The sequence below is a fragment of the Heptranchias perlo genome, chromosome 18 (genome assembly GCF_035084215.1).
Source record: "Heptranchias perlo isolate sHepPer1 chromosome 18, sHepPer1.hap1, whole genome shotgun sequence".
NCBI classification, from domain to species: Eukaryota; Metazoa; Chordata; class Chondrichthyes; order Hexanchiformes; family Hexanchidae; genus Heptranchias; species Heptranchias perlo.
The window spans coordinates 21,374,898-21,401,010 of NC_090342.1; the positions used below are offsets into that span (position 1 = coordinate 21,374,898).

The window sequence follows — 26,113 nt, forward strand, 5'->3', positions numbered from 1 at the left end:
GTGTTTTTATTAAAAAAGTGCAGGCGGAATAACTTGCATTATCCCTATTTAAAAACATGCAGATTACAGGGATGTAATTTTCAGAAAATATGGAGTTAAACAGGGACAATTTTCAAATGTTTTGTTACTGTTTAAACATCATTTGATCTATTTGAAATGTTGTTCTCCTTGGAACTGAAATGGTTGCGAGGAGATTTGATAGAGGTATTCAAAATCATAAAGGGTCTGGACAGAGTAGATAGAGAGAAACTGTTCCCATTGGTGAGACCATGGTGATTGGCAAAAGAACTAAAGGTGACGTGAGGAAAAACCTTTTCACACAGCAAGTGATTAGGATCTGGAATGCACTGCCCGTGGGGGTGTTGGAAGCCGATTCAATTATGGCTTTCAAAAGGGAACTGGATAAGTACTTACATAAGAACATAAGAACATAAGAAATTGGAGCAGGAGTAGGCCAATCGGCCCCTCGAGCCTGCTCCGCCATTCAATAAGATCATGGCTGATCTGATCCCAACCACAAATCTAAAGAACACAAGAAGTCGGAGCAGGACCCGGCCACATAGCCCCTGGGCCCTCTCCGCCACCCACAGGGCATTGACCGATCCGAACTCAGCTTCATGTCCAATTTCCTGCCCGCTCCCCATAACCCCTAATTCCCTTTACTTCTAGGAAACTGTCTATTTCTGTTTTAAATTTATCTAATGATGTAGCTTCCACAGCTTCCTGGGGCAGCAAATTCCACAGACCTACCACCCTCTGAGTGAAGAAGTTTCTCCTCATCTCAGTTTTGAAAGAGCAGCCCCTTATTCTAAGATTATGCCCCCTAGTTCTAGTTTCACCCATCTTTGGGAACATCCTTACTGCATCCACCCGATCAAGACCCTTCACAATCTTATATGTTTCAATAAGATCGCCTCTCATTCTTCTGAACTCCAATGAGTAGAGTCCCAATCTACTCAACCTCTCCTCATATGTCCACCCCCTCATCCCCGGGATTAACCGAGTGAACCTTCTTTGTACTGCCTCGAGAGCAAGTATGTCTTTTCTTAAGTATGGAGACCAAAACTGTATGCAGTATTCCAGGTGCGGTCTCACCAATACCTTATATAACTGCAGCAATACCTCCTTGTTTTTATATTCTATCCCCCTAGCAATAAAAGCCAACATTCCGTTGGCTTTCTTGATCACCTGCTGCACCTGCATACCAACTTTTTGATTTTCTTGCACTCGGACCCCCAGATCCCTTTGTACTGCAGTACTTTCCAGTCTCTCGCCATTAAGAAAATAACTTGCTCTCTGATTTTTCCTGCCAAAGTGCATAACCTCACATTTTCCAATATTATATTGCATCTGCCAAATCTCCGCCCACTCACCCAGCCTGTCTATATCCCCTTGCAGGTTTTTTATGTCCTCCTCACTCTCTACTTTCCCTCCCATCTTTGTATCATCTGCAAATTTTGATATGTTGCACTCGGTCCCCTCCTCCAAATCGTTAATATAGATTGTAAAGAGTTGGGGACCCAGCACCGACCCCTGTGGAACACCACTGGTTACTGGTTGCCAGTCCGAAAATGAACCATTTATCCCAACTCTCTGCTTCCTGTTCGATAACCAATCCTCCACCCATGCCAGAATATTACCCCCAATCCCGTGATTTTTTATCTTAAGTAATAATCTTTTATGTGGCACCTTGTCGAATGCCTTCTGGAAGTCTAAATACACTATGTCCACTGGTTCCCCTTTATCCACCCTATACGTTATATCCTCGAAGAACTCAAGCAAATTTGTCAGACATGACTTCCCCTTCATAAAGCCATGCTGACTTTGTCCTATTAAATTATGCTTATCTAAATGTTCCGTTACTGTCTCCTTAATAATAGACTCCAAAATTTTACCCACCACAGATGTTAAGCTAACTGGCCTATAATTTCCAGCCTTCTGCCTACGACCCTTTTTAAATAACGGTGTTACATTAGCAGTTTTCCAATCTGCCGGGACCTCTCCTGAGTCCAGGGAATTTTGGAAAACTATCACCAAAGCATCCACAATCCCTACTGCCACTTCCCTCAAGACCCTAGGATGGAAGCCATCAGGTCCAGGGGATTTATCCGCCTTGAGTCCCATTATTTTACTGAGTACCATCTCCTGAGTGATTTTAATCGTATTTAGCTCCTCCCCCTCCCGAGAGTCCCCTGTTTGTCCAGTGTTGGGATATTCTTAGTGTCCTCTACTGTAAAGACTGAAACAAAATATTTGTTCAGCATTTTTGCCATCTCCATGTTTCCCACCATTAATTTCCCGGTCTCATCCTCTAAGGGACCTATGTTTGCCTTAGCCACCCTTTTTCTTTTTATATAACTATAAAAACTCTTGCTATCTGTTTTTATATTTTTTGCTAATTTCTTTTCATAATCTAACTTCCCTTTCTTAATCAATCCATTAGTTACTTTTTGCTGTCTTTTGAAGAATTCCCAATCTTCTATCCTCCCACTAAGTTTGGCTACCTTATATGTCCTTGTTTTTAGTCGGATACTATCCTTGATTTCTTTACTTAGCCACGGATGGCTGTCATTTCTTTTACACCCTTTTTTCCTCAGTGGAATATATTTATTTTGAAAGTTGTAAAATAACTCCCTAAATGAACACCACTGCTCATGTACCGTCTTACCCTTTAATCTATTTTCCCAGTCCACTTTAATCAATTCCGCTCTCATACCATCATAGTCTCCTTTATTCAAGCTCAGTACGCTTGTTTGAGAATCAACCTTCTCACCCTCTAATTGGATATGGAATTCAACCATGTTGTGGTCGCTCGTTCCAAGGGGATCCTTAACTAGGACATTATTAATTAATCCTGACTCATTACACAGGACCAGGTCCAAGGTTGCCTGCCCCCTTATAGGATCAGTTACATACTGCTCGAGAAATCCATCCCTGATGCACTCAATGAACTCGTCCTCAAGGCTGCTCTGCCCAATTTGATTTGTCCAGTTAATACGATAATTAAAATCCCCCATAATTATGGCTGTTCCCTTATTACATGCCCCGACTATCTCCTGATTAATACTTCTTCCAGCAGAGTTGCAACTATTAGGAGGCCTATATACTACGCCCACTAATGTTTTTTTTCCCTTATTATTCCTTATCTCCACCCAAACTGTTTCATTATCTTGATGCTTTGTCCCAATATCATTTCTCTGTATTACAGTGATTCCTTCCTTTATTAACATAGCCACCCCACCTCCCCTTCCTTCCTGCCTGTCCTTCCTGATTGTTAAATACCCTGGCATATTTAATTCCCAGTCGTTGTCACCCTGCAGCCATGTTTCTGTAATGGCCACAAGATCATACCCATACGTAGTTATTTGTGCCGTTAACTCGTCCATTTTATTACGAATGCTACGTGCATTCAGATAAAGAACTTTCAAATCTGTTTTGTGACGCTTAGTTCCTGCTTTTTCCTTTTTTAACACTTTACCTATTACTCCATACCTTCTGTCCCTTCCTGTTACGCTTTCCTCTCTCTCCCTGCTCAGGTTCCCAACCCCCTGCCACTTTAGTTTAAACCCTCCCCAACAGCACTAGCAAACACTCCTCCTAGGACAGCGGTCCCGGCCCTGCCCAGGTGCAGACCATCCGGTTTGTACTGGTCCCACCTCCCCCAGAACCGTTTCCAGTGTCCCAGGAATTTGAATCCCTCCCCCTTGCACCATTCCTCTAGCCACGTATTCATTTGAAATATCCTCCTATTTCTACTCTGACTAGCACGTGGCACTGGCAGCAATCCTGAGATTACTACCTTTGAGGTCCTATTTTTTAATTTACCTCCTAACTCCCTATATTCTGCTTTTAGGACCTCATCCCCTTTTTTACCTATATCGTTGGTGCTTATGTGCACCACGACAGCTGGCTGTTCGCCCTCCCCCTCCAAAATGTTCTGTAGCCGCTCCGAGACATCCTTGATCCTTGCACCAGGGAGGCAACACACCATCCTGGAGTCTCGGTTGCGGCCGCAGAAACGCCTGTCTATTCCCCTTACAATTGAGTCCCCTATCACTATAGCTCTGCCACTCTTTTTCCTCCCAGCCTGTGCAGCAGAGCTACCTGTGGTGCCAGGAAGTTGGCTGCTGCTGCCTTCCCCTGATAAGTCATCCCCCCCAACAGCATCCAAAGTGGCATATCTGTTTGAGAGGGGGATGGCCACAGGGGACCCCTGCACTACCTGCCTGCATCTCTTACTCTTCCTGGTGGTCACCCATTCACTTCCTGCCTGTATACCCTTTACCTGCGGTGTGACCAACTCGCTAAACGTGCTATCCACGAGTTTCTCTGCATCGCGGATGCTCCACAGTGAGTCCACCCGCAGCTCCAGCTCCGAGATACGATCGGTCAGTAGCTGCAGGTGGACACACTTCCCGCACACATGGTCGGCAGGGAAAGGAAAGGAAAAAATTTGCAGGGCTACGAGGATAGGGTGGGGGAGTGAGACTAGCTAGATTGCTTTTGAATAGTGCCAGCACGGACTCAATGGGCCAAATGGCCTCCTTCCGTGCTGTAACCTTTCTATGATTCTATGAAACTTTCATGCTTGTCAGAAATTTCATGTGATGGATTTTGACTGCTGTTTTCATTTTGTGACATTTTCCAAGCTTTCCATCAAAATGGTAATCTAATATTTCTGTCACTTCTCTTGAGGGATTTCCTCCAATTCCGTTGCATCCCCACTCTGATGCTATTTTCAGAATTTCTTTTATTATTAATTATGCACTTAAGATATAACTTTTGACTAATTTAATCTGAAATAGTCACAGTGGAGGATAGGTTGATAGTTGAGAGAAATGCATAGAACCATATGCCAACTGTGAATTTATTTACACTATAACCAAGTGCACATTTTAAACCCTAAAAGATCTTGACTTTGGGTGATAGTGTAAAACGGGTGATAGCGAGTTAGCAGCTCTTTTTACATCTCTCCCGATTTATTAGTTCCATTGAAGTCGTGAGATCCACCTCTATCACTATCCCTATCCCTCCTTGTCCCTCTTGACCTCTCTACAGCCTTTGACAGGGTTGACATCCCCATCCTCCTCCATTGGCCAGCTCAGTGGGACTACACTCGCTTGGTTCCACCCTCACCTATTGAATCATAGTCGGAGCATTTCCAGCAACAACAACTTGTATTGATATAGTGCTTTTAACGTAGCAAAACGACCCAAAGTGCTTTACAGGAGGGTATTCAGACAAAAATTGACACTGAGCCAAAGAAGGAGACTTAGTAGAGACAGTCGTGTAGGTGACCAAAAAGCTTGCTCATAGACGTAGGTTTTAAGGAGCATCTTAAAGGAGGAGAGAGAGGTGGAGAGGCTGCCCCTTGGCGGCAGCATCCAAGGATATGTGGTCAGGTTCTACTGTATGCTGGTGACCCAGTTCTACCTCTACACCAGCTCTCTTGACAACTTCACAGCCTCTGTATTGTCGGGCTGCTTGTCTGAAATCCAGTCCTGGATGAGCTGTAACTTAGAGTTATACAGCACGGATAGAGGCCCTTCGGCCCATCGTGTCCGCGCCGGCCATCAAGCCCTGTCGACTCTAATCCCATATTCCAGCATTTGGTCCGTAGCCTTGTATGCTACTTCCTCTATTTAAACACTGGAAAGACAGTCATTGTGTTTGTTTTCTGCCACAAACTCCATTCCCAGCCACCGACTCCATCCCTCTCCCTGGTCATTGTCTGTCTGAGGCTGAAACAGTCTGTTCGCAACCTTGGCGTCCTATTTAACCCCAAGATGAGTTACCAACCCCATATCCTCTCCATCACAAAGACGGCCAACTTCCACCTCTAACATTTCCTGTCTCCGGCCCTGCCTAAGCTCATCTGCTGCTGAAACCTTCATCTATGCCTTTGTCACCTCCAGACTTGACTATTCAATGCTCTCCTGGTTGGCAACCCATCCTCCACCATCCAAAAACTTCAGCTCTTCCAAAACTCTGCTGTCCATATCCTATCCTGCACCAAGTCCCACTTACCCATCAATCCTTTGGTTGCTGACCGACATTGGCTTCCAGTTCCCAATAGCTCAAATTTAAAATTCTACTCCTCATGTTTAAATCCCTATATGGCCTTGGTGCTCCCTAATCTTCCTGTCCTCCACTATTCTAACACATGGCTGGAAAGGAAATCCTGAGATTACCATTCATGAAGTCCTGCTCCTGAGCTTGTTTCCTAATCACCTAAATTAATTTGCATGACTTCAGGCCTTTCTTTACCTACATTATTGGTTCCCACATGGACCATGATAACTGGTTGCTCTCCTTGTAATCTTTTCCAGTCTATGCAATATGTCGCTCGCCTTAGCAACTGGGAGGCAACAAAGCATCCGGGATTGCAAAAGATCAGCCTCTCTTACTATGGAATCCCCTATCACGACTGCATTTCTAACTCCGTTGTTAATCTCCCCCTCCTTGAGCCATCTCTTGTTTGATGGTGCCATTGATGTTTAGTTGATGGCCCTACCCAGAGTCCTCATTTTCCCCACAGGAAGGTAAAGCTTTAAATCTGTTTGAGAGCATAAATTGCTCTGGGCACTCCTGTTGTAACCTTTCCTCCCTACCTTTTCCTATTCTCAGATATTCACTGATCTTCCTACTTCCACTAAATCAAAAGCAAAATACTGCAGATGCTGGAAATCTGTAATAAAAACAGAAAATGCTGGAAAAGCTCAGCAAGTGAGGCAGCATCTGTGGAGAAAGAAACAGAGTTAATGTTTCAGGTCAAAGACCTTTCGTCAGAACTGGAAGATGTTAAAGTTTTTAAGCAAGTACAGAGCCAGGGAAAGGGGGGATGGAGGGGGAGGCAAGAATAACATTTAATCATTCCTGCCTTCCACCCTATCACAGACCTTCCCTTTTGTTTTTTCCTCCCCTCCCCTCCCCCGCCCTTTCCCTGGCTCTGTACTTGCTCAAAAACTTTAACTCTTTAACATCTTACAGTTCTAACGAAAGGTCTTCGACCTGAAACGTTAACTTTTTTTCTCCACCGATGCTGCCTCACTTGCTGAGCTTTTCTAGCATTTTCTGTTTTTATTCCTGCTTCCACTGCCTGCTCTCGATCTCTAATCAATGTGATTATTCTCTTAAACTCTCACTTCAAAAACTAGTCTCCCTCACTGGTTGTGCTAGTTTGTCTCCGTCTTCTCAAGTTCTGAGATTTTGAGCTTGATCAATGTGAATTGGTGATGCTTCCAACAGACGTGTATTCCTGAATCAATACCTATTGCTCAAAATTCCATATCTTGCAGGATTGACACATCGTTGTCCCTTCCTGTGCAGACGTTTTTAGGTTTATTTAGTTTATTCTACTTTAAAGTTTATATTACTTGTGTATAATATCAGCTAGTCCACTTAGCACCTCCTTTCTCCTCTGCATCTAATTCCTATCCTCACTAAAATCTGAGATCGATAGATTTTTGCTAGCCAAGGGTATTAAGAGATATGGAGCCAAGGCGGATGGATGGAGTTAGGATGCAGATCAGCCATGATCTCATTGAATGGTGGAACAGGCTCAAGGGGCTAAATGGCCTACTTCTGTTTCTTTATTCACTAAATTCCTGTTTTTAAAGTCCTTACTCTCACTCTATTATTCACTTCACTCCATTACCAGCTCACTCTGTGATGTTCTGTCCATTCAATCCAGTCTTGGACGAGCCTCAATTTCCTTCAGTTAAACATTGAGAAGACCAAACCCGTCGTCTTTGGCCCCGTGACAAACTCTGTACCCTTGCTACCAATTCCATCCCCCTCCCTAGCCATTATCTCAGGCTGAACAAGACTGATGGCAACCTTGGCATCCTATCTGACCTTGAGCTGAGCTTCCGACCCCATATCCTCTTCATTGCAAAGACCGCCTACTTCCACCTCTGTAACATCGGCCATATCCTCCACTGCCTCAGCCCATCTGCTATTGAAACCCTCATCCAAGAATTTGTTACCTCCAGACGTGACTGTTCCAATGCTCTCCAGGCAAGCCTCCCATCCTCCACCTTCCCTAAATTTCAGCACATCCAAATACACTGCTGCCCCTATCCTATCCCACACCAAATCCTGCTTACCCATCACCCCTGTCCTCGCTAACCTACATTGGCATTGTTGGACCACGAGACAATGTAAAATTCTCATCTATGTGTTTAAATCCTTTCATGGCCTTGCCTCACCATATCTCTGTGACCTCCTTCAGCCCAATTTGAGATTGGTCAAAGTCACTGTGATGAAAATGGCTGGTAGCATTGAGAAAGGGGTTGGGCAACAGCAAGACCTCGGCAATGCAAAAGTGAGTAACTGCTGAGTGTAATGGTGCATTTTGATGGAGTTCATCGTGCCAAAATCTCCTGACATTATTTACCTTGCTCAGATGCTTTATATTGATGATACTGGTTTGGATACCCGAGCAGGGAACAAAACCTACATGCACTTCACTGGCAGCATTGACAATCAACCACTTTCTCCAAAGTGTTCCGAGACAGTTTTTAAACTACTGATCGGGGGCACACATTGGGAGTTGTAGATTATATACACTACAAACTCAATATTAAATATAAAGTAAAACATTTTTTAAAATGTTCAGTGGGAAATAAGGGCATTCACAAAGGAAACAATATACTTTTAGTCCTTTACTGAGTACTTATTGCCTGAAAAATACTTCAGATGGAATTTTCAATTCATTGGTAAGGTAATGAGCAAATTTCCACTAGTTTTGAATACCTTTGGAAGTTAAGGAAAAAGCATGTTTTCAAGCAGGAATAATAAGCTCAGAATTGGCATCTCACTTCTTGAAAACAATATTTTAGATGGCTTATTGGTCACATCAAAGCAGCATCTCAGTGGTGTTACAGAAACAAGGACATGTCTGCAAACGTCAGTTCCACATCTTCCAAAAATCAACTATACAGTCGTTCAAGAGAATGGTGTGAAAGAAAGTGAAGTGCCATTTTCTAGTATTGTTGACTTCTTTATGGAAAGGAAGAAAACTCTTAAATGGAATGGATTTCAATGGCAGCGGACCAATATCTCTGTGCCCAGCAATCTCCCTTTGGTAATAAGGTAGGAGAATTCCATTGCTACATTCACTAATCTGAAAATATATCACAGTTTTCAACATTTTATTTCCCTATTTGGAGTGTTTAAATATATGGGGTGATTACCCTTTTTCCGTTAAGCAGGAAACTTCAAGATGAGGCCAATAAGGCTCTTCCTGGAGTATTCCTTTAACATCAAAATTCATTATTTTCTCTGATTAAATTGGAATAATTTTGACTTCACCATGACAATAATGCACACTGCCTTGGCTCAACTTAAACTACACACAATCATAAACTAAAATTCAGTAACTTAAAAAGATTAGAAGATTTTGTTTATCATTGTTTAACATCACTGCCATTAGTACAGACCCTTCAACTTCAGGTTGATTAACAGATGAATAAAAGTTGTTCACTGGACTTTTTATGAAAAATACTTTAATTCATGACTGAAAAAAGTTCAATTATTGAGGTTAAGGTTTTGATAAATCAACCTAGCAACAGTCTAATAGCTGAAGCCCTAGTAAAATTGAAGTCAATGGGTATCAAGGGGAAAACTCTCCAGTGGCTGGAGTCATACCTAGCACAATGGAAGATGGTAGTGGTTGTTGGAGGCCAATCATCTCAGCCCCAGGACATTGCTGCAGGAGTTCCTCAGGGCAGTGTCCTAGGCCCAACCATCTTCAGCTGCTTCATCAATGACCTTCCCTCTATCATAAGGTCAGAAATGGGGATGTTCGCTGATGATTGCACAGTGTTCAGTCCCATTCGTAACCCCTCAGATAATGAAGCAGTCCCTGTCCACATGCAGCAAGACCTGGACAACACCCAGGCTTGGGCTGATAAGTGGCAAGTAACATTCGCACCAGACAAGTGCCAGGCAATGACCATTTCCAACGAGAGAGAGTCTAACCACCTCTCCTTGACATTCAACGGCATTACCATCGCTGAATCCCCCACCATCAACATCCTGGGGGTCACCATTGACCAGAAACTTAACTGGACTAGCCATATAAATACTGTGGCTACAGAAGCAGGTCAGAGGCTGGGTATTCTGCGATGAGTGACTCATCTCCTGACTCCCCAAAGCCTTTCCACCATCTACAAGGCACAAGTCAGGAGTGTGATGGAATACTCTCCACTTGCCTGGATGAGTGCAGCTCCAACAACACTCAAGAAGCTCGACACCATCCAGGACAAAGCAGCCTGCTTGATTGGCACCCCATCCACCACCCTAAACATTCACTCCCTTCACCACCGGATGCACTGCAGCAACTCGCCAAGGCTTCTTTGACAGCACCTCCCAAACCCGCGACCTCTACGACCTAGAAGGACAAGGGCAGCAGGCACATGGGAACAACACCACCTGCACATTCCCCTACAAGTCACACACCATCCCGACTTGGAAATATATCGCCGTTCCTTCATCGTCGCTGGGTCAAAATCCTGGAACTCCCTTCCTAACAGCACTGTGGGAGAACCTTCACCATATGGACTGCAGCGGTTCAAGAAGGCGGCTTACCACCACCTTCTCAAGGGGAATTAGGGATGGGCAATAAATGCCGGTCTTGCCAACGCGCCCACATCCCATGAATGAATAAAGAAAAATAAATCAAAATTGAGGATATAAAAACCATAGATGTTTTGGTAAAATAATAAGAGATGCACATAGCTTGACAGTGAACTAAAAAAGCATTCATTTGCATGAAGTGTATATTTTAATTAAAATTAAATTTTCAATTTTTTGAATTTACTGCAGAGTTCATATGAAATCTAATATTTTCTAAGGAACTCTACAAATAAATGTGTTACATGAACTACCTTAAGTGGTACATTTTTTTCAAAATGTGAAAGAAGAAAATTATTGCATATACACACTGGTTGATTTTAGTTTGATAGGAATTGTCAAAAGTGCAATGTATAGTAATTAGAGTTGTCGACTTTCTGTTACACTGTACTCATTTCAGGGGCTACAGGAGTAGGAACAGTGGTAATATGGAAGATATCGAAAAGTGTATAGGAAATAGAAAAGGAAGAAAAAGTTGTGTATTGGAATCCAGCCCCATCAGGTTTGCACTTTTCAGCTTTGCTCATTTCTTGACAAGACTTTGCATATTACAGCACAACATACTAAGAACTCAACTTCATATGTAAATGGAAGCAAAATAATAGTTTCACTTTTAAAATATTGGAAACAAAACAATTGAGTGGAAGACTACAAAAAGGTCTATGTTTATTTATATACTTCACAGGAAAATTCTGCAAAATTCAACATATACAAATCCAAATTGTACTGGCTTAGGAGATAATGATGAAGGGGACAGTTCATCTTTGCAACAATACCGTGGACCATTATCAACCAAATACCAGAAGGTAAGTTCATTTTATTGAAAATTCTACTTGTTTTATTATTCATCAAGTAAGTGTTATATTTTCTACTAGTATTGCTGTTTATCCCAATTGCATGCTTTTACTAATTAGTAAAAAATGTTACAATTAAGGCTTTTTCCAGCCCCTTCTACCTCAGGTCAGTGGCCTAACGCCATTTCCCATTAGCAGACCAGGTTGCTTATGAATTAAAACCTATGCCTATTGCTGCTGTGTTGGGCGAATACTGCCCAAGACTAACAATTATAGTAAATTGATTATGGAGAACAAGTCGGATGTCAATACATTTTTTGACAATTTGGAAGTTGGAAAACGTTCACAGTACTCGACCACTTGGCACAGAACCTATTGACCAAATTTATTTACAAATAAAAATGATTCACACATGCAATCTACTGTACAGCACAATTGGAAATTTGCAGTGCATGCAACTGAGGTGGTGGTTTGAAACAAACTGTTGTTTATCCCAGATGCTCTTGGCAAACTCTTAAAAAGATTCGGACTGATTTTAGCTTGGTCCACCAGTTGGGGATGGGATGGTAGCGACCCTAAAATCGGAGTGCTGCACATACTGTCTCATTTCTGTTCCAATCCTAACCACCGTCATTTTGCCCACGGAAAAGGGGGGCCTAGGTGCCTGCCTGAATCAGGCAGGAGCCTCATTGAGTTTACAAATCGGGGTCTTAAATTGTACATAGCACATACTCCAATTTCTCCACTGGTACTGGGAACAGGATTCTGGCTACCAGCGATCAGTGAGAGAACAGACCTCATGGAACCAGAAAGATCGTTAAGTCCCTGAGAGTGAACCAAATATCCTTTAGTCCCTCTGAGATGCTGTCCTGTATACTTTGCAATGCAGTTGACATTGATCTGTCCAGACGGTCCCCCAATACCTGCAGCCCTTCATTCAGTGCCTCCACATTAAGTTGACTGACTTGACTGGATCTCTCATGAAGTGGGGGAGGTCTGTAGATGCTCCTGCAGCTGCTACTTTCTCCAGGAAGGATGTATGGTAAATTGATTAGAGAGAGGGCAAGAAATTGCCATGAACTGGAAATGACTGTTGCCGATAATAGTGAAACAATGGATAACGTGTTCACATGACATTCTTCTGTTCATTCCTCTGGAATATCATATGAATGCATCAAGTGTTCATTCATTTCTATCATCAACAGCCTTATATTTCCATATATTCACAGATTAACACATTCTGTGTTGTATCAGAATGGACTGTTGAAATGATGTTGAGACATGTTCTACCATGGTTTGTGAATAGGTCAAGTGATTTGTTGCAGCTTGAGAAGCCACGACAAATCCCATTATTTTCTGGCCTTAACCAGTGATGCTGTGATTTTCTTTCCAACAACTGCAACTTTTACACCAAGTTATGAGAATGAATAAAAATCCCCATTTCTGTGTTGTGTTACCACTTGGGCTATTCCCACTCAGCACACAGCCTTGCAAATGGAACGGTTAGCTGCTTCTTTAATACTCGATTTTTCATGAAGTCCATTATACACACAGTTGCCAACTATCTGCATTTCACATGAACCACCAGGGTTTCTGGCCCATTCTTGCACTCCTCAAGATGCAATCCAAATGTCCATTTATTGTGGGATAGTCTAACTGACCTGATGAAGTATCAGAGGGGTGAAATTCAACTTCGGCAGGTGTACAAAATGAGCGGTAACAGATTGGCTGCCTGTTCTGCAGTGAATGGTAGTTTGGGGTGGAGTGAATGAAAAGCAACATTTCACATGAAAATAAACTGAATTGCGCAGTGTGATCCTAAAACATTAATAAAAATTGTGAAATCCATTGTAATAAATTTGGAGGGCTGTGGGAAAAGAGCAGGGGAATGGGACTAATTGGCTGTTTCAGGGAGCCAGCACAGGCACGATGGGCTGAATGGTCTCCTGTACTGTTTGATTCCGTGAATAAAAGGAATTTAACCTATTCAATCACCTTGAAGCAGTGGCCTTGGTCATAGGCCTTTATTCTGAGTTGCTTTTCAGTTGTACATTGTTTTCGAGTTGTCAACTTTCTTGGGGCTGTGTGAACTGTTCGAGTTTTGTAAGTTGTCAGGTACATGTACAAGTATATGCGCTGGGAATTTCCTTGGGATTCTCCCACTCTGCTGCTGTAACTTTGGAAGTTCAGCAGACATCCTGTTTATGTGTCAAGCCCCAAGGAAATTCCTGGTACTGGACTTCACTTCAGAGGAACTTAGGAACAGGGAGTAGGCCATTCAGCCCCTCGAGCTTATTCTGCCATTCAGTTAGATCCTGGCTGATCTGTATCTTAGCTCCATTTACTCGCCTTGGTTCCATATCCCTTAATACACTTGCTTAACAAAAATCTATCAATCTCAGTTTTGAAATTTTCAATTGACCTCGCCTCAACAGCTTTTTAGGGGATAAAAACAGAAAATGCTGGAACTACTCAGCAGGTCAGGCAGCATCTATGGAGAGAGAAACAGAGTTAACATTTCAAGTCGATAACCTTTCATCAGCTTTTTGGAGGAAGAGAGTTCCAGATTTCCACTACCTTTTGTGTGAAGAAGTGCTTCCTGACACAACCCCTGTACGGCCTAGCTCTAATTTTAAGGCTATGCCCCTTGTTCTGGACTCCCTCACTGGAGGAAATAGTTTCTCTCTCTATCTACCCTATCAAATCCTTTAATCATCTTAAACACCACAATTAGATCACCCCTTAATCTTCTATAATCAGAGGCTGCTGAGGTCCATCGTAATGTGAATTAGGTCTGAACTAGGACTCGTATAACAGGTATATTACAAATACCTGTTATACTCATTTCCAAGATGGGGAAATTCCTTGCACCTGTTGATATGAATTTCTGGATTGCTGCTTCAACTGTCCTGGAATTTTTACCATATCTTGCTGGACCAAATCACTGGCCTTATTTATGATTTTATCGTAATCTCTTCTGCTATTACAGAATTGTGTTGTACTCCAGATTGTGTATTGTCTTATATTTATGTTTTATTTCTTGTAAACCAGATGGGAACAAAGGTGGCAGACAAGATCCAGGTAGAACATGGGTACACAGTGGATGATGATGACATCAAAAGTGTGAAGAGTGTAAAAAGTGTGAAGAGTGTAAATAGCTCATCAGACTCTGTTGCAAGTATGAAATGGTCAAAGGGCTTTGTGAGGAAACCTGTTCATAATCAGCAACGACTTTCAGAAACTTCTTTTTCAGTAACAGGAAATACCAGGTGAATTGAAACTCCTGTTGGAATGTATTTCCATTTTAACGAATTACCGAGGGCTCCGCTGCAGCTTTTAAGCAGACCTCTAATGCAAGTGTGGTGTTCCACTCAATAACTTATTAATACTATGTCACATCGTCATGTTTTATTGGCAGTGCTTTTTCTTTGTTATCCTCTAGATGAAAGATAAGAGTACTTGGAAATGTAGAGCTATCTTTTTATGTTCTACACTGCTTGATGTTAGCAATTTGGTTTGTGACCAAGAGAAGAAAAAACTAAATTGGAAATATAATGCATCTTTTCAGTACAGAGGTGTAACTGGCCATGGATGTATTTAGAAAATTATCTATACAGTTTGCACAAACATATAATTATAAAATGTATCTTTTTTAACTTTGTACTTAGTTTCTCAGGACACGGTTTGGTTCAGGGTACATGTGAAATATATATTATAATAATACTTGCAGGTTCATATAGTTGCGCAGTTCTCTGCTGGCACATCACTGTTAATATCCGCTGCTGCCTCTACCTAATGCAACACCTCATCCCCATTCCCCAAAGTCCCGAGCCACCAACTAGGAACGATCCCAGCCCTGTCACTGAGCACCCCTCAACTAATGTATAGAACTTTGTGTTTTTTGTACCCAAGATAATGCTAAGGAATGGAACTCTTGCCATTTCAGAGCTCCCGCTATTCTGTCCCAACAACATGCCTCAGCTCCAACCTCACAACAGCACCCCTGCTATACCAGTGTGACACTTTTTCAATTTCCCACACCAGCCATCCTGTGGCTTTGCTGAGTATGATTGACAATTTGTGCCAAATTGGGGATATTTTGTGCTGTAAGTCCATGCCCACTACGATTGAGGTTGTCCAAGCTCATTTCATATAGGACCCATATAGCCAAAAGACAGAGGAGACTTTCACCCCATCAGTTAGGTCCCAGAGGTGAAATGCCATTGTCTAACCCACAGTTCTGCCTTGTCTCTTCCAAACTATATCTACTTGTATTTTTTTTTAAAACTGGTTTGAGAAAGGAGCTCAGACTCCAATCACAGCTCAAACTTTGAACATGGAAGGAGGATTTCTGTGCCAAAAGTAGTAATATTTTAAAAAGTTGAGAATTTTAAGTGAAGACATATTTTACGTTGTGCATATTTGAAATTTACATCAAAATGTTTGGGTACTGAATTAAAGTGTGATTTGGATGGCATAAATTCTTTTAATCTCAGAACTGCCTTCAAACTGTAGATGCAGTATGAGAGCTCAGTAGTTCCCAGGCATCATACTGCCCCACAGACCAGAACAGAACAAACCAAGTACAGTAAACATTAACTACAAAGTAAACACTTCAAAACCCATTGGGAAATGAAGTAAAAGCCTGTAAAATTTTAGTTTATTTTAGATTTCTATCTGTTTCTTGTCCTTTGCCAGTTTACATTTTCTGTCTCCAAGACTACTTCTCCTTCTTTCAATGATAACTTTCTGTCTCTGGCATTATTTCTTTTGCTTCTTCCATTTCCTCCTCTCTACAACACACATTTTTAAAATTGCAAAACCAAGGTGAAAGGCCAAGATCTATCATAGAGGAGATTTTGCCTTCTTATAAAAATTTAGGGAAGTCCAGAGTGAGAAGGCCATTCAGTCCGTTAAACCCCCTTATTTAGCTCCCTTTTTTTCTTTCCTGTTTTGAACTTGGTTCAAACATCAGTGGTGCCCAGCAGCAGCTCAGACTCCACAACGACAGTGTCTATACAGGGCCAAAAGATTTACAGGGACAGGGGTATGGTAGTGTAGTGGTTATGTCACTGGAGTAGTAATCCAGAGGCGGGACTAATAATCCCACTTTGGCAGTTTGAGAATTTGAATTCAGTTTTAAAAATCTGGAACTATAAAAGCTGGTATCAGTAAAAGTGACCATGAAGCTGTTGGATTGTCGTAAAAACTCAACTGGTTCACTAATGTCCTTTAGGAAAGGAAACCTGCCGTCCTGACCTCATCTGGCCTATATGTGACTCTAGTCCCACACCAATGTGATTGACTCTTAACTAGCAAGCCACTCAGTTATAGAAAACTGCTATCAGTGGCCCACCACCACCTTCTCAGGGGTGGGCAATAAATGCTGGCCTTGCCAGCGATGCTCACGTCGGTAATAAAAAAGAAGGTCCCTAGTTGCTTTTCCCTCCTACAGATGACAGAATATTCTGCTTGCATGTGAAGAATACACTGTATTTAAAGAATAAGGACGACACCTCATTGTGAGTAATCTAAAATTGACCATATCTTTTATTAGTAGCTAGAATGAAAAATAGCTTTTTTGTACAGTGCTTCTGTGCACCTTGTTCCAGCACTGATTGGAAGCCTATGAGAATGAGAGAGTTCACATAAAACATGGAAAAGTTTCTAAACTATTGTGTTTTGTTGGCCTAGGCTGTGCAGATCAGATCTAAATGTAAATGGTGCCAGTTGCCCCAAGTACTCCATTGTTCCTTCAGTACGAAAATTGAAGTCTATCTCAAGTAAAAGATGTGATCAGCCGATTATAGACGACAGCTGCCGGTACATATTTAGATTTTGTGACAATTTATAAGGCTGTGGTAATTTAATTGTTGTTCAACCATTTAGTCGTTCTTTCTTAGAAAGGAAATTTAGTTTTACCTGTTTTGTCAGACTGATCTGAAAATCCGCCTCCAAAAATAATTTTTTAAAAATTCGTTCATGGGATGTGGACGTCGCTGGGGAGGCTGGCATTTATTGCCCATCCCTAATTGCCCTTGAGAAGGTGTGACTATTTCAGTTATGTGTTACAGGTAAAATGGTATACCCTGCTCCCTATTGATGTACATGTACATTATCAGTGCCATATAAGCTGTGATTTAAACATTCTCCTGCTTAATTAACCCTCCCTCCCTTGCTCCCTTCTCCAAGTTGCTCCTGAACTCCTACGGTCCTCATTCTGAAGGGTAGGGAGCCAGCAAACATCTCCATGGATACTGTCAAGACTCTGTGTGCCAGGAGACACTTGAATAGTATTGGAAGGGAAATATCACTCCCTGCTGACTGCCCTTACTTTCGAACATGACCCATCTTCTGAGGGAATCTGAGATTGCAACACCATTTCCTTAGTGTGGAGTCATAGTTCAGGCATTGTAACTGCTGGTCTGTCCTTGACTTCCCCTATTTATGTGTAGTCCATTAAGACCAATTGCAGTGTGTAAGCTGTGGCTAAAATCTGTTGCTGTACTGTTACATAGTTCCTTATGATGCACAGAACAGGGAGAAAAGTTCTGGGGAAAAGTTAATCCGGTGAAGAGCCAAGTGAGGGAAATGGAAAGATGGAGATACAAAGAAGGGTGAAAAATACATAGAAAAGCAGAAAAAGGAAAGGCTAACTTTTTTTTGGATTCCAATAATATTTTTTTGTATCTTGTATGATTTTCCCAACTATGCTAGAAATAGACCCATGATCCACATAAAAAGGCCAATTTTAACCCTGCCCGCATGGCGGAAACCAGCTCATGGAACTTGCCTACCGAGGCCTGCAGTCTTCCCGCAGGTTCAGTTTTGACTTGCTCTTCTGAGCATGTGAGAGGTGCTCCAGCTAGAAGCCAGCGAGATCCTTCTTTAAATATGCAGATCAAGCTCTGATGACGTCATTGGGGCCTGACTGAAATTTTAACTGGAGGCCTACCAAGGAGCTGTGGCTTCCCTGCCAGGTCAACCTAGTGGGGAGAGAAGTGGGGTCCAGAACAGGCCCAGAAAGGCAAGTGGTTTTACTTTTTTTTTTACTTTCCTCGTGGGACCAGGAGCAGCAGAAGTGCTCCTCAGGAGCTCCGCGAGGAAAGTTTAGGCCTCCCTGGCCTAGGCTTTTCCCCACTTCCCCCCCCCCCCCCCCCCCCCGATTGCAAGACCATTCCGAAACATCTCCCTACCACTTACCTGAAGGCTGGGGAGTGTTCCTTCGTTCCCTGGTGGCGGCCTCCTGTCACCCAACATTCTATTCCTGCCCGTCAGCCAGATAAGGGTGGGAAAATGATGGGGCCCATGCGTATGAGACCCAGGAGGTAATATTTTCTTTGCTTCATGCTGCTGAGGTCAGGATGGTTTGTAGTCAGCCTCAGCCCCCGCCTGCCCAACTCCCGCCCCGAGTTAAAATCGGGACTCGAGTCTTTTCATTTTGCTTCAGAGCACAACAATTATTTCACAGTAACGAAAATAGCTATTTGGTTCAAATTATTAAAGAGAGATACCAAAAGAATAGAATGGTGTTCAAAGTAGAATTTAAGAAAAAAGTTAACGGTGCGCACTATTTCTCACTGGGAAAGAAAAATCTAAAATCATCTCAAGTATAATTACCATTTTCACATCAGTGATTTAAAATGTTAATTTTTTGTTTCTAAAAAAAACCGTGTTATTTTTGCATTTTGAAGGACTGAACTGGAACAAATCTGCAGCCTGTCCTATCTGAATGGAATTAGTCTGGACATGGAGATTGAGCACAGATCTGTGAGTCAGGCTGCAAACTGTACAGCGGATACTGGCTCTGACAAGTTGTGCTTTGATGATAACTGTGCTCGAAATGTGGAAAATGCCAGTGGTGAGAAAGGAGCTGATCCAGAACTTGCTCCACAAGTGGTAACTAAAATTACTTTCCAAAGTCCAGTTGTACAAGACATTTTTCCTGTGACACCAAATTGCGAGAAACCTGAAGGAAAGACGAACAAAATAACGAAGCAACCTGGCAGAAAACTTCAACGGACTAAATCCAACTCCTCTGTAGCAACCAGTTTAAGCAAAACATCTGTGAAGTCTTACACTAGCAAAATGTCAGAAAGAACAGTTTGTTGCAGCACAATGAGCAAATGCTCCGATAAAGAATCGAAAGTTAGTTCTACTGTGAGTGAAGATGATGCAGAAGAAGACTATATTTTTGACTTTAATCACGTTTTGCACGAGAAGGGAAAGATCTTAACTGCAGACATTGGAATTTCTCTTCCCAAGGTGAAGTGTGAAGTGAGATGCCACAATCAGAAGCAGCCTATGAAGTCCTCCCTGAAAAAATCATTTGACTGGCGTACGCATTCTCAAATGATGATTGTAGAAGTACCCAAGATTAGAGAGGAACAGAAGAATGACCGTGTAAAGAAGACTTTGGACAGAAATATGGAAAGCTGCTTACAAAATAAACATCTTGTGCCCCTCTATCAATCATTAAACCAAAAAGTGCAGAATTACACATGCTCAATGCCTGAGGAATCTACAGAGTTTTACACCAATTGCAATTATGGCCAAAAGCAATACTGGAAGTTCAGACAGCCTTACCACCAACCTTCCCATCCCCATCATCATCAAAATTTGCGCAGTCTAGGATTACTGAATGCAATGCAGCAGAGATTGGAGAAACTGTATTGCTATGGCACAACAGAACAAAAACTGACCATGAATATTGAAATGGCTGTGAATACAAATGAGTCTTCCAATTTTTACTGTAGAGAGAACTACAATTTTCAAGCTGATGTTGAGCAGAATTGTTTACAACTCCCGCAGTCACTGGACTTAATATGGTGTAAAACTCCCTCACCTGAACGTACTGTTGAATTGTCCAGTTCTCATGGAGGTAAAGTTCCTAAAATAACAATGACTTGTCCTACCCCAGTTCCACATAGAACACGTTTATAATGAGATGAACTCCAGATCGCCCGGGAGACTCACCAATGTGCCGCTTTCTTCCCGCAGGCTGTTAAAATCGCCCGGGAGACTCACCAATGTGCCACTCTCTTCCCGCAGGCTACGATTTTAACCCCCTCTGAACAGGCTAGAAGGACACTTGCCGAAAACCGGTGGGATCCTTCTTTAAATATGCAGATTAAGCTCGGTTGACGCCATCAGGGACCAACTTCTATTTTAACCATGGGACTGAGCAGGGAAGCCGTCAACCTAACGAGAAGAGAAGCAGGGGTTAGAAGAGGCTCAAAGAGGCATGTTTTTTTAAAACCTTTTTGACTTTCCTTGTGGCAGCAGGAGATGTACTCCTCCAGACCCCACAAGGAAAGTTTAGGTTTCACCTGCCCGGGCTCCTCCTAGACCAGGAGTTGCTCCCGAAACTCCAACTCCATGATACACCTGAGTGCCGGGGACCGTTCCTTCGATGCTCGATGGCAGTCTCCTGCCGCCTGACGTGCTCTGACCACCAGCCAGCTGCTGCTTCCTACCAGTTTCAGACGGGAAGCTGACTAAGCGCCTGCAGATGAGGCGCGGGAGATAAAATCTCCAAGCCTCACTCTGCCAAGGGCAGGATGGTTTGCCACCTGCCTCAACCCCCGTCCACCCGACTCCTGCCCCGAGTTAAAAGCCTTCATAAAATATTGCAAAAATAAATTTGGAGTTGAACCTGCGAGATCCATTCATGAGATGTGTAACTTTCCTGCTTTCTGTGAAATTAAGCCAATGTAATCTTATTATTCTTTTCTGCTCCCCAGTACCAGACATTGCACAAGGTCTCTAAGTGCACTCTGATATCACGTTATATTCCGTATCTAGCCATTGAACATTAGTGATACTATATTATATCAGTGCAGATTTTCTTTTGTATAATGTAATAGTTCAGCCAGGCAGATCAGCAGTACTCCAGGGCACTATTAATGATTGACTGGTCAGCCTGGTTCATAATGTGACCGGGGGGAGTAGACCTGCCAGTGGGAGCTGGGTTTCTTCTCACTTGGCTCCAGATAGCCCAGTAATGCCTTAAAAGGTTGATGGTCCTGGCTGGACAAGCAGCAGAAAGTTTACTAGTGTTCTGTTCACAAGATAAATACAGATGAAGAAAGCCATTAAGCTCGTCTTAGTCCATCCATCTAGCAAGTCTCCCCAGGGACACTGTTTGCCTTACGGGAACTCGTGCAAACCAAGGTTTGGTTTGAGACCCCCACATTTTACTAGACACTGATAACAAATACTACCTACTTAATCAAATCCGCAAATGTACAATCGTGAAAAGGCATGTTTGCAATATGTATTATTAAAAAATGTTGACAAAATGATAAGCTACAGATAACATAAATGAATGACGTCGCATGATTAGAGAGGTCTTGAAACACCGGTGTTATTTCAGTATATGAGCGGTATGAAAACTCAGAAACTAACTTTTCACGCTTTAACTGCACTGTCGGAGGTGCTGTCTTTCAGATGAGATGTTAAACCGAGGCCTTGTCTGTCCTCTCGGGTAGATGTAAATGATCCCATGGCACTATTCGCCAAAGAGCTCGGGAGGTTTCTTGGCCAATATTTATCCTTCAACCACCAGAAACAGATTGTGCCCACACCTCTTTGATTGCTGATCCATTTCTTTTATTGGTAGATTTGTGCTATGGTCTAACACTGGTACAACCATCACTCAGGATGGTTTAGACGTGCCCGGCCAACATTTCCATCAGTTTTGGTGATGGTTTTTAGAAACATTGTGACTGCTGGAAATATGAAAAAACTTGCAGTACTCTGTGGAACCACCCCATCGATGGAGTCAGTACCACACCACACCACATGGTCCCTGCCTTTGGCATGATGGGATTAGAACTCAGCAGTAAAAACAGGAATGAGCATTGTGGTCTCATACTTCATTTCCTTACAAATGGCCATTTTAGCCTGGGTTTCTTTATGCAAAGGCAAGTTTTGTCATAATGCTACAGACTGGATTTATGTTATGTGCCTTGACTCATTTTTTGTGTGAATCTTTCAGACTGAGATTATACACTTTGAAAAGCAACAGGCAAACATTTGCATGTTGAAGCAAAAAAGTCCCAAAAAGAATATTGCAAAAAAAGAAAACAATATTTTGTGTTTCATATGTGCTTTGTAGTTTATATCTGATTTTGTATTATATTGAAAGATTTTGATGCAAATATATCTACATATTTAGCTTAGAAATGTACAGTCCAATAGTCATGTTCTGTTGGTCAATTATATAAAAAACTAACAGATCAATACTTGTACTGCTTTACCATTGAACACAGCAGCCCTGAAGTTCCTGGAGCCCAAAAATGCTACAATCTGCCTGGTTGGGGTTGAATTTGGGGCAGGACTCACTTAGGCCATGCCCTCGCCCCTTTTATCAGCCATGAAAAATTCCACCGGAAGGAGGGGTGGACTCATAACATGTTCACCCACATGTGGTCAGGTGTATTATGATATGCAAATCTGGGAAATATGTTATACAAAATTTCCATTCTAGCAATGCTGGGTACAAGACAGACCTGTGCATCCTTGGTACCCAGCATTGCTAAGGTCCTTGATGGGGGTTGGAGGTGTTATAGATACTGGCTGAATGGGAAACCAGCCAATGTTTTATACTTCATCCTACTGCTCCCAGAGAACCGCAGGCCCCCTTATGTGAGAAGGCACCACAAGAAGTTCCCTCCCACCTCTCTGGGAATATCTGGGCTTGCTTATTTTTGACTAATTAAATAATGTTAACGAATGAACAATGCTTCATTTAGCTAAATGCATTGTAATTCGTAAATTAAAATTTTATGGAATGATTAAAGATTTGTGAAAGATGCAAGATTTCATTAAAAATTTCTAATAAGTCGCAATTGAACTTGAATTAGGTGCAATATTGGCACTGGTTTCAAGCAGGACATCCACTTTTCATCTTTGCATGACAGATCTTCTGTTTTGTAAGTGTCCTGTACATCGCCCTAAATTCTATACAACTGGAACACTGGCATGCAAATCCCATCCTGGAATGTTTTTAACCTTCCCCTGAAGAAGTTAACCAGCACCTCTGGAATGAAAATCACAATGATTCAATATTTTATATTGCAATGTGTCATATTTTTGGATGAAATCGCTATTAATATGTTGTGTGGACAATTAGTTCTTTGCTGATCTAAGCATAAAACTTACTTAGACATGAGAATACTTTTTCTGTAATAAAGCCATCATGTAAATATTGTGTGCCATATTTGTATGCTAACATTTTAACCCCTACATCGTTAACATTTATTATGAACATCTAAAGCAAATTTTACAAGTAAAAATGCTTTAGCAAGTTAAGAACCATGAAGTATTATGTACAAATTTTGACATGTGCTAACTGAGCAAACTGCCAATGGTTTGTATTCTGCATGTATTGGGACAACCTGAAATTTTGAAAGTCATATCTGTGTTTTAAAGCTTCTGTATCAGTTTCCAGGCTCTTTAACAACCCTGTAAAAAAAAATTTAAAAATACATTGTCAAGTCTTTACCTATTTCAGCATGATCGCTTATCATTTTAAACGATTTGTAATTTTATTTATGTTACCTTGCTATGACCCTACTTCCATTATGATTTTGCAGATGGCATAACTGCTCCAACACTCATAGGGTTAAATTTTTATCGTCAGTGCTTCTGGTAATGTTTCTGATCAGTCGATGGAAAATCGGGGCCATGCATTCAATAACGTTCCACATGAGAGACCGTGAGCTAAAATAAAAGCTTGTGGAATTGAAGGCAAATAACCTGGTACGGAAATTGGTTAGACGGTAAAAGACAAAGTGGGAATAATGGGTATGTACTCGAATTGGAAGGAAGTGACTAGTGGTGTCCCACAAGGATCTGTGCTGGGACCTCAACTAGTCATTATTTATTAATGACTTAGATAACACAATACAGAGCCATATATCTAAGTTTGCCAATAACATCAAGATTGGTGGCATAGTAAGTAGTGTGGATGGGAGCATAAAATTACAAAAAGACATTGATAAAGTGAGCGTGCAAAACAGGTAGATGGATTTCAACGTAGATAAGTGTGAGGTCATCCATTTTGGACCAAAAATGGATAGATCAAAATATTTTTTTAAATGGTGAAAAGCTAGGAACAGTGGAGGTCCAAAGAGATTTGGGGGTCCATGTACACAGATCACTAAAATGTAGTGGTTAGGTACAAAAAATAATCAAAAAGGCTAATGGAATTATAAGCCTTTGTAACTAGAGGGCTAGAATATAAAGGGGATGATGTTTTGCTACAGCTATACAGGCCTGGTTAGACCACATCTGAGAGAGGATATAATGGCCTTGGAAAGAATGCAGTGCAGATTCACCAGAATGTTACCAGGTCTCCAAGGGTTAGACTATGAGGAGAGATTACATAAACTAGGTTTGTATTCCCTGGAATATAGAAGGTTAAGGGGTGATTCGATTGAGGTTTTTAGGATTTTGAAAGGAATTGATAGGGCAGATAGAAACTTTTTCAGCTGGTGGGGGAGACTAGGGTAAGGGAATATAGCCTTAAAATCTGAGCCAGGCCATTCAGGAGAGAAGTTAAAAAAACACTTCTTCCCGCAAAGGGTGGTAGAAGTGTGGAACCCTGTTCCACAAAAAGCAGTAGATGCTAGTTCAATTAATCATTTTAAATCTGAAATTGATAAGATTTTTGCTAGCCAAGGGTATTAAGGTACATGGAGCGAAGGCAGCTGGATGGAGTTAGGAAACTTATCAGCCATGATCTCATTGAATGGCAGAAGAGGCTTGAGGGGCTGAATGGCCTACTCTTGTTCCTATGCACTTGAAGTCCCAAATGCACTTTTAGTCTGTGAAGTTCTGCATCTTGAAGCACAGATGATTAACATGTATCCCTCGCACACTGGCAGTTAGTCCATGTAAAATGGATACCATATAAATAGAAACTAAATTTGACAGCTTTGCATTAGTAGTAGCCAATCATAATGCACCACTGTTTAGCCAGGAATTAAAGCCTGTAACACTCGCATTAAAAACATGTTCCTGCAAATACCACATGAACAAAACGTACAAGGACTATATAAAACTCGAGGAAAAGCATTGTGCACACCCTCGCCCCCGTCCCCCTCCCAAAATACATTCTAGTCCAAACATAATTTAATGCTTTTAAATATGACTGTGATTAGAATGTTCTGAGAGAACACTTTACCATTCAAGGTAAGAATTGCTACTTTCCCAATGACTCCCTAAAGCCTTTCCACCATCTACAAGGCACAAGGCAGCAGTGTGATGGAATACTCTTCACTTGCCTGGATGAGTGCAGCTCCCAACAACACTCTAGAAGCTCGACACCATCCAGAACCAAGCAACCCACTTGATTGGTACCCCATCCACCACCCTAAACATTCACTCCCTTCACCGGCGCACCGTGGTTGCAGTGTGTACCAACTACAGGATGCAACTTGCCAAGGCTTCTTCGACAACACCTCCCAAACCCGCAACCTCTACCACCTAGAAGAACAAGGGCAGCAGTCACATGGGAGGAACAACACCTGCATGTTCCTCTCCAAGTCACACACCATCCCGACTTGGAAATATATCGCCGTTCTTTCATCGTCGCTGAGTCAAAATCCTGGAACTCCCTGCCTAACAGCGCTGTGGGAGAATCCACCACACGGACTGCAGCGGTTCAAGAAGGC

At 42.0% G+C, this 26,113-nt stretch overlaps 1 protein-coding gene and 1 long non-coding RNA gene across 5 annotated transcripts in view; one reads left to right on the forward strand and one right to left on the reverse strand.

The window, feature by feature from the left end:
• The window catches only part of LOC137334653 (uncharacterized), a 28,385-nt gene extending 4,442 nt beyond the window's left edge, over positions 1-23,943 (forward strand). For 3 of the 4 annotated variants that reach the window (XM_067999493.1, XM_067999494.1, XM_067999492.1), the window contains exons 4-9: positions 8,844-9,096; positions 11,039-11,140; positions 11,324-11,444; positions 14,484-14,701; positions 17,127-17,255; positions 19,127-23,943. In XM_067999493.1, coding sequence (XP_067855594.1) covers positions 8,844-9,096; positions 11,039-11,140; positions 11,324-11,444; positions 14,484-14,701; positions 17,127-17,255; positions 19,127-20,375 — 2,072 coding nt within the window. In that variant the 3' untranslated portion in view covers positions 20,376-23,943. The remainder of the gene's footprint in view (positions 1-8,843; positions 9,097-11,038; positions 11,141-11,323; positions 11,445-14,483; positions 14,702-17,126; positions 17,256-19,126) is intronic. The other variant, XM_067999495.1, reaches the window with a different exon arrangement.
• Positions 1-26,113, reverse strand: part of LOC137334656 (uncharacterized) — a 58,858-nt gene that overhangs the window by 3,044 nt on the left and 29,701 nt on the right. Inside the window, exon 2 of the long non-coding RNA XR_010966198.1 lies at positions 20,409-20,633. This is a non-coding gene — a long non-coding RNA (uncharacterized lncRNA). The remainder of the gene's footprint in view (positions 1-20,408; positions 20,634-26,113) is intronic.